Source organism: Lolium rigidum, chromosome 2, assembly GCF_022539505.1.
Source record: "Lolium rigidum isolate FL_2022 chromosome 2, APGP_CSIRO_Lrig_0.1, whole genome shotgun sequence".
NCBI classification, from domain to species: domain Eukaryota; kingdom Viridiplantae; phylum Streptophyta; class Magnoliopsida; order Poales; family Poaceae; genus Lolium; species Lolium rigidum.
Window position 1 is genome coordinate 200,909,156 of NC_061509.1, and position 11,275 is coordinate 200,920,430.

The 11,275-nt window shown below is 44.7% G+C and overlaps 1 protein-coding gene across 6 annotated transcripts; it reads right to left on the reverse strand.

Annotated features, from left to right (window-relative positions):
* Positions 1-270: 270 nt before the first annotated feature.
* On the reverse strand, positions 271-7,656 carry LOC124692832. 6 transcript variants are annotated; one of them, XM_047226276.1, is made up of 6 exons: positions 7,365-7,655; positions 5,742-5,902; positions 4,638-4,671; positions 972-1,074; positions 707-832; positions 271-622 (listed from the first exon to the last, which is right to left on the reverse strand). In XM_047226276.1, the coding sequence occupies exons 1-6, from the start codon at positions 7,638-7,640 to the stop codon at positions 558-560; spliced, it is 765 nt and encodes a 254-aa protein (XP_047082232.1). In that variant the 5' UTR covers positions 7,641-7,655; the 3' UTR covers positions 271-557. The 6 variants fall into 6 exon arrangements, with proteins under 6 accessions (XP_047082232.1, XP_047082231.1, XP_047082233.1 ...); XM_047226275.1 differs by having other exon boundaries at positions 271-664; XM_047226277.1 differs by having other exon boundaries at positions 271-580; positions 665-832.
* Between the last annotated feature and the right edge of the window lie 3,619 nt (positions 7,657-11,275).

Here is an 11,275-nt window from a genome sequence, read left to right on the forward strand (position 1 = left end):
GATTAAAGAAAATGTAGTAATTGGTAGGGTCCAAAATGTAGTCAGTTTTGATATGTTTGTCCAATACAAAAAGAATGAAATCTCTATTTTATTCTCAGTGAAATAGGCTAGATATTAGTTATACCAAAATAATTGTGCCGAAGTGGTGAAATACTCAACGGCCTAAAAATATTCAATACTCTACGAGAGTACAATTCAAGCCGTAGCAACGCAAAACATATCTGCTAGTCCCTCGTAAAAAGAGCAACAAGCCAACAAAGTACAAATATATGGCAATTCTCTTCACAATCAGCATTTTGGATTAATAAAAGCAGTGGGCAAGGGGCAGCGACAAAAAAAAAATTACACTCCACTTCTTGAGAAAAGGATGAACAACAGTGCTCATACTACACTCAGGAACATAAATGCAGTTTTCACATCTCATCCCTTCTCATTTTCATTCCAGAGGTGCAAAATCAGTGAACATAAAGCACTCGAGTAATCATGGAACACCTTTCTGTCTACGCACAATGCAAGATCCTGGCTAGAATGTGTGGTCCACAAACCATTTATTGGTTTCAGGAATTTGGATATTGCTGATTTCCGAAACTTGATATGTTTCGGGCATTAGAATCATGCTGATTTCTGAAACTTGATATGTTTCGGGCATTAGAATCATGCTGATTTCTGAAACTTGATATGTTTCGGGCATTAGAATCATGCTGATTTCTGGAACTTAGGTCAAGTTGAAAGCTCCGACCAGTTTGACTCACGAAATCACCACCATGTGGACCAGGGTTGTGTTTCGAATTATGCTGGCCAAAATTGTTTTCCATATTCATGGGAGCAAATGCTGCATCACAGGAAAAAAGCAGGTGAGCGAATTGAATGAATAAACACAGGGTGGCATACAAAAGCTCCCACAAAGGAACACAATTTATGTAACCAATGAATAATAACAAGATAATCCAGCATCAAGATATGATATTTACCTCGTTCTCTCATTCTCCTTTCTCTGTCGTACTCGAACTTGTCACGAATTTGAGTAACACTTTCCCATGTTCCACCCTGTCTGCTACCCCCAGAACTGAAGTCCTGCAGTACAAACTTATTACTGACAACACCTGTGATAAATGATGACTCAGACTAACTAGCTACTTTAGCGCCATTGAAACACCTGTGATCAGGGAGCACACAAATTTCACAAATATAGTACTCCCTCCGTTCCTTGATATAAGGTGTATAGTTTTTGGCATGGAAATTAAGAAAACGCACGTGGAGAGAAAATTACACAAGGTTTTGGCATGACTGATCATGGACAATTGACATGATAAAATAGAGGAGTTTTCAACAGATAAGAAGACACAAGAAAATCCCAAAAAAAAATATACACACAAGTTGTTCAACACAATATACCTTAGAGCATCTATTGCAGAGCCCGAACTCGCGGCCGAAACTGAATAATTCCGGCGAGAATAGGGGTTCGGGCCGAAACTGGGCTAGAACGGAGCCCAAACTCACGGCCTGGCCCGTACAAGGAGTTCTGGCCCCCGAGAAATCGAGTGGTTGCCCCGTATTAAAAGATTCACGGAGGGGAGTTCAGTTTCCAAACCCTACTCCCCTCCGCCGCCGCCTACCTTTTTTCCGGCGAGCAATCCAACAGTGCCCAGCCACCGATCCACCCTCCTCGTCGGCGCGATGGCGTCCCGTGGCGGCTCCCAAGGCCGCGGCGCCGGATTGGGCGACGGCGACTCGCCGCCGCGTCCGCCCGTGTTCCGCACCGACGCGGAGCGGCGCAAATGGAACAGGTCGGAGGGCGCGCGCAAGCGCAGCGCCCGCCGGTGGACGAACTGGGGACTCACGCCCCCAGGAAACCTCGCCAGGTATGCCAACGCCGGCGAGGGCTCCTCGTCCGGCGGCTCAAGCCGCGCACCGCGCATCCCCGTCGCGGACAGCAGCGACGACGACGACCTCGTCCCCGCGCGGTCGCCCACCATCTCCGCCGGCGACTACGTCCACGGCAGCGACGAGGAGGAGGTTGTCCTCTCGCAGACCAAGGCCGTCAGCGAGGCGGAGGCCCGCGCTCGCTTCCGCCGGGAGGAGGCGGACGCCGTCCGCCAGGTTCGAGAGTACGAGGCGGCCCGCCGGGAGGAGCGCGTCCGCCGCGTGAAGCTCGAAATAGTCGAGCTTGACACCGGCGAGGAGTGAAGCTCCTCCACGACAGCGTCGATACCGTCTGCCGCCGACACGCTGCGCCACCACCGCCACCGCCGCGCGCATAGGCCACTATTTTAGGCCGCATTTTGCTTAACTAAGTATAGTGCTCGGCGGTGTACAAGTATTTTAGGTTTAATTTCTCGAACTATGTAAGTTTTGATGCTCAATGGGAGCATCAAATTCATCTCGAACTATGATCATCGCCTAATTTACCCGTGACATTTCAAATTTCGTTTTTCAGTTCCACTTTTACGGATTCTAATCTGTGACAACGGTTTTCTGGCCCGTAAACACGAGTTCGGTGAACTGAACTCGCATTTTTCAGTTCGTGTGTTTACGGGCTCTGCTAGAGATGCTCTTATATTTTGGAGACATTTCTCAAAAAACTATACACGTTATATCTAGGGAACGGAGGGAGTATTAAGAAATTTTAACTCATTCAGCCATTATTAGTATTATGGAAAGCCAATCTCCACCCATTCTTCAACTGAAGCAACATGATATATACACAACCTTATACAAGTTGACACTACATCATTTCCAAATTTAAAAGGTAAAACGTCCTTGCAAACTGAGGTGCAACAATGTACTACTCCCTCCAACCAATATTACTTATCGCAGATTTAGTACAAGTCATACGGGTGGGAGGGAATACAGGTTGTTGTTCCACTGTGCAAATAGCCTGCTAATTCAACTTCAGATTTGCAGGCCCAGTAACTCTCATCATATTGATGGGATGAGGGACAGAACATATTGATGGGATGAGGGACAGAAGAGAAAATAAAATAAAATAGAACCAACTAAAATCTAGTACTAGCTTCTACACACTTCTATTATATTCTACTAGGTAGTTTGGTCCTATAGTCATATGTGTTGTAGTGGTTTGTAGAGTGTCCTACCTATGAGTTGTAACTAGGTTGTGTGTGTTTCTTTTCCTAGCTTATGTAGTGTTCTCTAGAAAACTCTAGTTGTGAGTAGAGCTAAGTAGTGAAGGCTCATGCAGCCTATAAATAGAGGTCCAACCTCTACCTATGAAACCGGACTATGTACCCCCTACCTATTAAATAAATGGAACCTTGTGTTATGTCTTAAGATCTTGGACTAGATCTTGTGTGTTGAGAGTTTCAGATTGAACTCTTGACAGCCCCGCCCCTAGAGCGATATCTAGCCTACACCCCTAGAGCGATATCTAGCGCAGCACGTTGAAGCGGTTCCTTCAACAATTGTGCTGCCCACGTTGTAGCAACACGGTGGAGTTGTTCCTCCACAACCTTGTGCTGCTTCACATATTCAGGAAGTTATGTGCTCAAATACCAGTTGTATGTTCCAACTGATGCACTCGCACCAGCACGTATGGGCATAGACTAACACAAATGTAAGCAATGCACAGTAAAAGCTAAGCTTATTAGTTAATACTTGAACAAGGTGCTGCTCAATGCTTTTTTGATTGTAGGTGCTCACATACACTCAAGTCAGAGGAGGCCGAACCAAAGAGAACAATGTGAGCAGCAGCCCTAAAAGAAAGAACAACAACACGCCATGAGAGTGAAACATGGTCCCTTTGATGTCATTTCCTTCACTGGTTTCAACACAAGACAAATCATTGATTAACCCTAGATTCTGCCATCTGTTCTATGTGGGGAATTTGGCAGGTCTTGAGAGTTGTGGTCATCTTCACAACTCCGGCTGGGCATTTGCTAGGTGATCATTCACCAACTTGTATTTCTAGGCCAGTTACCTTATCCCATTGGAGAGTTCTAAAGTTCCTGGAGACAAGAGACCCATATGCATCGGTTCACCCGCATATCCCATTGGAGAGTTCTAAAGTTCCTAGAGATAAGACACCCATATGCCTCAGTTCACCCGCATATGACAATAAAATTAGGAGGGGATGGTAGAAGGTAAAAAATTACACTCAGGTTTCTGTTTTCTTTAATAATTCATACTAGATTTGGTTCAGTTGTGGCAAAATTCAGGTAGCATGTGGTAATGTCATAATTTCAGAAGCACTTCTACTCGCTATTAGCTACCAAATTAAGATGCCCAAATAAAAGCACAAAATTAAGTTGGCTTTCTTAAAAATTACCAACACAAAGAGGGGAATTTCCTCTGACGGCTTAAAGAGCTCGCTGAAACGCTTTACTCAGTTTTGTCCAACAGTTCTGTCAGGTGTCAGCTTGAATACTAGCTTCTGGTATTAAGCCTAAATAATTAGCTGAAACAATTTACTCTTTTTTTTCAACAGTTTTGTCAGCTAGAGAATTAAGAGAGTGCAATTTGTGAAGAATATATGAAAAGCCCACAGTATTAGCATAGATTCGTGCTCTCCCTCAAAAAAAAGCATACATTCATGCTCAGCCTGGGCAATTACATTAAAGTTCCTGTGCATAACGAAATGATATGTAAACATGTACCAACAGTATAAAGAGCAGATAAAATACCTTGTTTGGCTCTACGCTGGAGCTCCTTCTCCTGCTGCGAAAAAAAAAGTGAGACCACTTGAATCAACATCTGTTTGCACCATAACCTATTCATCTACTGTGAGTGTGACTAATTGAAAAGATCCGCTACACATTTGGAAGCTGTAATAAATAATGAGAGGAAGGGACAAATGTGGTTCTGCCAGATATTTATAAAAAGATTACATTTGAGACAAACTTAGGTAGAAGTTCTGAAAAAAGAACAATTGAAATAGATATTAGTAGATATGGAAATCAAAGATTTAGGGCCAAGTTCATCCTTCAAGTTTAGCTAAAAGGAAAAACTTAGAGCGTGCAGACAGCATGTGCACATTTTCCATTAATCAGAGAAGCAAAGCATCCCTGAAGTTCGAACAAAGCCCAGCTCTGTCCAAGATATTTGTGTTTTCGCTAAACACATCCCTGATACCCTCCATTTCGAGGAAAAAAAAACATCCCTGATATGGCATGGACAGCCACATTGTCGTCAGTGGCGGAGCTAGAGCAAACTCAACCAGGGTGTACTAGCTTGTAATATGTGCTGATTATAGGGGTGCGCACACTGATTTTGCAGCTAATTGCAGGGTAAAAACTAAAGCTACCTGGGTGCATGTGCACCCCCTTGGCTAAATGGAGCTCCGCCACTGCCCATGATGATCAGCTAATAAATGGAACATGTGAACTGATTTTGGATTTTGCAAAGCTCCATCCTAGCAATGTAAAACATACTCCAACACTTGGAGAACAGACGATCAGCCACATATAGAATGATGTTAAAAACAAAAGCTACCCGGGTGCATGTGCATCCCCCTTGGCTCAATGGAGCTCCGCCACTGCCCATGATGACCAGCTAATAAATGGAACCTGCGAACTGATTTTGGACTTTTCAAAGCTCCATCCATGGACTTAAGAGGCCCTTGGAGATAACAGGTGTTGATGTGGAATGACCACCATCACCTTCTCTCGTGGGCTGTGATCGACACAAATTGGAAACATCAGGGGCAAAAGTGGCCCATTATCAAAACTTGAGGGACCAATTTGTTCATCAGCGTGAAAAGAATTATAGAACTATTCAGGGTGTGCTACCTGTATGGTGAAAAGTCTAGATCATCTTCTTCAGCAGAGTCATAATTAGTGCGATCTTCAGCAATCTTTTTTGTATAACCTTCATCCCAGTACAACCGTTCCCAGTTCTCTCTAAGTTCTTGGTACATTTCCATATATTTTTTGCACCAAGTTTCATGTTCCTGAAAATTTTGTGATGGTTAAGTCTCCAAATACGGAAGTCAATGGTGGTATCAGAAATCTCCTAATAGCATTGAACTTATGCATATCATAGTTATCTACCTACATAATATCAACAAATTCTACATGTCCATGGAGGAAAGAGCTTTGCTTTATTTATCAATGTTCGCATTAGCTCCATTACCACAAATTTAACTAAGCACCTGATTCCTGACTGTTCAAGTATATACCTGAGATTGTATAGTGCTCTAGACATATTCTCTTTGTGTATTGGTACCTGTATTCCGTCTCCTGTAATTGTCTGTAGACAAAAGAAGGAATACCACGGCCTCGGTGTGGACTACACCATCTTACATGGTCCGAGTAAAACCCCAACTTTTTTTTCCTGCACTCTATCCGCTTCTGCTGCAACGTAATCCACCCAACCTATGATCGCCTTCTTCCAGCCAGCCAGCTTGATCGATTCTCACTACCTGCTAACGCTAGCTAACTCCTGCAGAACGTGTTTGCTATTTCTGCTCCCCGCTCCCTAGCTTTCGATCGCTTCCGCCTGCAACTCCCGAGTCCTTTGCCGAGCAAGCAAGCCAGCCCATAGTTGGATTCGTTAAAAAAATAAAGAAGTTCTTAGTTGGATTTATCGGGCAAGCCAGCTCCTATTGGGATCGGATTGATTGGGTTGCTTCTCATTATAATCAATGAAAGAAGCTAGCTAGATGCGGCTACCCAAGCGGTGGGTATCCTAGGGCCTATTCCAGATAGGATTACCCATTACAAGAGCTAACCAAACTAGCATACCAAATGAACTGGCCTGTACTGACACCAGCAGAAAATCATTTGCATCCGAGCTCAACTAAATGTTTCATAAAGGAATACGAAAACCCTTTTGCTAGTTCTAGATAGATCGAGAATTAAGTTAGTTCTAGGTGTACTCTAGGACCCTTAGAATTGCATCGTAATTCGTGCGCATGGGTATTCAATTACACGTCTTTTTTTCCAGTTGCACATGAATTGCACATGGAAATGGGTGACATCACCTAACCGGGAATTAAGTTCGTTCTAGGTCAACAAAGAACTAGCAGCGTCCATACAAATACAGAGTATTAGCCAATTACACTCGACTTCACCCCAAATCCTGATGCGAAAGGCTGTGTTAGTCTACTGTCAAACCTGAAATATTTCCAAAGGAAAAAAGGACAAATGTGGACGCTGCGCACAAATCCAAATGGAATCCTTTTCAGCTGGATGGATACCCGACTAATGATTTCGTCCAATTAGGTTTGCTCCTCCGAGCAATCAACTCATTTCATTATTTCGACCAGCTATAAAGAAACACCTAACGACGGATAAAAGATCTAGGGTTATTTTTGCGGGGAAAAAAGATCTAGGGTTGAAGGAATAGGTACCACAAGCTAAGCCATGGGAAGGGGGGAGGCGCGCGATATTACTAAGTGCCGTCGTGATTACCGAGTCCTTGAGGACGAGGCGCGTGCGGCGCATGAACTGCTGACGCATCTGCTTGCGGCGGCGGTTCGGGAGGTTGTCGCGCGGGATAGCGAAGCGCTCGCGATGCGGTACGCCCTCCCCGACCTCGTGCAGCTCGCCGTCCACCGCCCACCACTCCGACTTCTTCGCACCCATAAAGCCCACGGGGCCGGCTTTCTGCGACCATCCGGTGCCGCCGGTGACGAAGCCGCCCCTGCGGTGCGCCCACCGACGCTGCGTGTAAAGACACTGTAACATCCTTCTATTCTCCTTTGTCAGCTTTGGGAGAATCGATAATAACCCCCTGTTGGCATGACTTCTCTGCGAGGTTTTATCACTTTACACCGCAAGTTGTGGCATTTATATCACAGAACCACAACCCTAAATTTTTTTTCACAAAGCACCAACCTTTGGTTAATTATTTGCACAAAACACATAATCTATAATTAGCTGGTTTGATAGCCCATGAGAAACATATAGTAGTGGGTAAAGTGACATATAATCGCTCATTGCGGCAACCAAGCAATTGCTAGAGTGTAAAAGGATTAAAGTGCATTGTTTGTGATTTTCTTACGATGAACATAGGAGAAATGATGTTTTAATTTTTGTGCATGCTTGCTATGTGGGTGGAGATTGTTTAGAATCAGTCTTTTAGGATCCTAAACAATAAAAAAAGCGAATTCTAGTTTGATTATTTGTGGCAATGATTACATATTTAGCAGCAATTCATTCTCCTTACTCTGTTGTGGAAATTTTTTAAAACGAAAAAGGCAGGTGAGCCTACTTTTAATTGCGTTAGAGAGAGAGAGTTATAAAGCTGCAAAACTATAAGTCAGCTTACAAAACTTGAGCTAGGATTCAAGTGGTAAATAAAAACGGTAGCAAGCACACACAACATTTTCATGAGGAAAAAGAATAGTAGTTCAACATTTCCATGAGGAAAAAGAATAGTAGTTCAACTCCTACCAGTATCCCTCCGCATGCCCTTCTTTCTCACTGGTGTCGTCTAACGGATTAAATGCTTATCAGCCCGGCTAATTAGAGATTATGTGTTTTGTGCAAACAATTACCTCAAAGGTTGGTGTTTTGCGAAAAAAAAATCTAAAGTTGTGGTTCTGTGATAAAATGTTCACAACTTGTGGTGTAAAGTGATAAAGGGGGTGTTTGGTGTGGCTTTTTTTGGCTTTTGGCTTTTGGCTTTGGCAAAAGCCACCAAAAGCACCTAAATAGGTGCTTTTTTTGGCTTTTGGATTTTGGAAGCCAAAAACAAAGATCCTATTCTTTTGACTTCCAAAATCCAAAAGCCAAAAAAAGCACCTATTTAGGTGCTTTTGGTGGCTTTTGCCAAAGCCAAAAGCCAAAAAAAGCCACACCAAACACCCCCAAAACCTCCTTCTCTGCTGAGCCACTTTCCTTCTATTTTAACCCCCAGATCAGTATCTGTTCTATCTAACTAGATTTTGGGGCGCGCCTCGGCGCTCGTTCCCCGGGTTACGTATTTCAAAGGATTTTATAGAAAACCTTGATTAGTAATGATATGGGGTGGCCCAATCTTCTCAGTAAGAAACAGCGGTGATGGAGATCACGGGGTGATGGCAGCGGAGATACATGACGATGAAGTGGATGATAACTTGTATGACGCAACGAGATCTCTCGATTGGTCCCTGTCGCCAATGCAATAGCTCTCAACCCTGCAAGATATTCGCAACTCCACACACTTGCGCACGTAGCCGCCGACCACGAAGCGGTAAGTTGCAACCGTCTAATTCCCAATGGAACAGCAGATCACACAAGACTTTAATAGGATCTACACAATATCAAGCAATATGGTGTAGGGAATTCAATAGTTTTGCAGAGCAAACAACTAAGAACTAGGGTTTATCTTAAACGTGGTCTAAAGCAGCTAGGGGGCGTCCTGGGCACTTATATAGGTGTCCGGGACGAGTTCTGGTTGAAAAGATACAAAAAATAACCGACCCAGAATAGATCTGGTCGAGACAGACTCGGACGAATCCGGTCTGGAGTCCGGTCAACCGGGCCAGGGACCGGGTCGACCGGTCTGGCGTCCGGTCAACCGGGCGGCAACCGGAAACCTCGCAACTTTCCGGTTTTTGCCCGGTACGATGCGACCCTTCCGGTTGGCGACCGGTTGGCGACCGGTCAACCGGGCCAGGGACCGGATCGGCCGGTCCGGAGGCCGGTCCGACCGGGTCTCGGACCGGCCCGGACGTCGTCTCCTCCTCTCGCGCATGCCTCCCGCTCCTCCCTCGCGCGACCATGAGATATCTTCATGTCCAGCTCCATGTCCAGCCTTCACGTCCATCTTCACGTCCATCTTGACGTCCGTCTTCATGTCCAGCTGCTCCTCTACTCCTCGTGCGACGCTCGTCTCCTCTTGATACCCGATGATACATAAGTAATAGGACTTAGGCAAGTATAAAGTTCTCATCAATCAAAGTACCGTTTAGAAACAAGTTCACTTGTTGTTTAAGTAGCTTCGCACGAGCCCTTGTAATTGGTCCAATCCGAACTTCATTGGACTTGAGCTTCACAGCAGGTTCATCTTCATTAATCAATGACGGAGGTAGTGGTGTAGTAGGGATGTCCTCATCATCTCCCCCCCCCCCTTCAAAAGGCGTCGACCTCGACGCTCCAAGGCCTTCTCCGTCATATGGTGTCAAATCAGCAACATTGAAAGAATTACCGACACCAAACTCATCAACCGGAAGATCTATCGAGTATGCATTATCATTGATCTTGGCAAGCACTTTGTAAGGACCAAGCACCACGAGGCTTCAACTTAGACTTCCGCAGGCTTCGGGAACCTATCCTTGCGAAAATGTACCCAGACCATATCACTAGGCTTGAACAACATCTCTTTGCGCTTCTTGTTCATCCTTGCAGCATTGCTCTTGCCTTTCTTCTCTATCAACTCTTTAGTCTTCACATGGATCTTACGCACAAAATCTGCCCTCTTGGATGCCTCCATATTAACTCTCTCATGTATGGGCAAAGGCAACAAGTCAAGTGGAGTAATGGGTTTGAAACCATACACCACCTCAAAAGGACACAGCTCCGTGGTAGAATGTACCGCCCTGTTGTAAGCAAACTCTACATGCGACAAACACTCTTCCCACTCCTTCAGGTTCTTCTTGATCATGGATCTCAACAGTTGTGACAAAGTTCGATTCACCACCTCAGTTTGACCATCGCTTCGAGGATGACAAGTAGTACTGAACACGCAGCTTTGTCCCCAGCCTTTCCCCAAAGTGTCTTCCGTAAGTAGCTCATGAACTTCACATCACGATCGAAACAATAGTTTTCGGGACTCCATGTAGTCGAACAATCTCCCTGAAAAACAGGTTAGCAATATGCGACGCATCGTCGCTTTTGTGGCAGGCAATAAAGTGTGACATTTTAGAAAATCTGTCCACTACCACAAATATAGAATCATGGCCTCTTTTAGTACGCGGCAAACCCAACACAAAATCCATACTAATATCTTCCCAAGGTGTAGTAGGTGCCGGTAACGGAGTATACAAACCGTGAGGCTTCAGCTTGGACTTGGATTTGTTGCAAGTAATGCACCTCTTCACATACCTGTCCACATCCCGCCTCATCTTTGGCCAATAAAAGTGATCAGCGAGCATGAGTAGCGTCTTCTCACGCCCAAAATGACCCATCAAACCTCCAACATGTGATTCCTGCAATAAGAGCAAACGCACAGACGATTCTGGAACACATAGTTTGTTAGCTCGAAACAAGAACCCGTCATGTATGTGATATTTATCCCATGCTTTACCAAGAGCACATAAGCGATATGGTTCAGCAAAATCATGATCCGTAGCATACAAATCACATAGCACCTCTAATCCAGGCATTTTAACATCAAG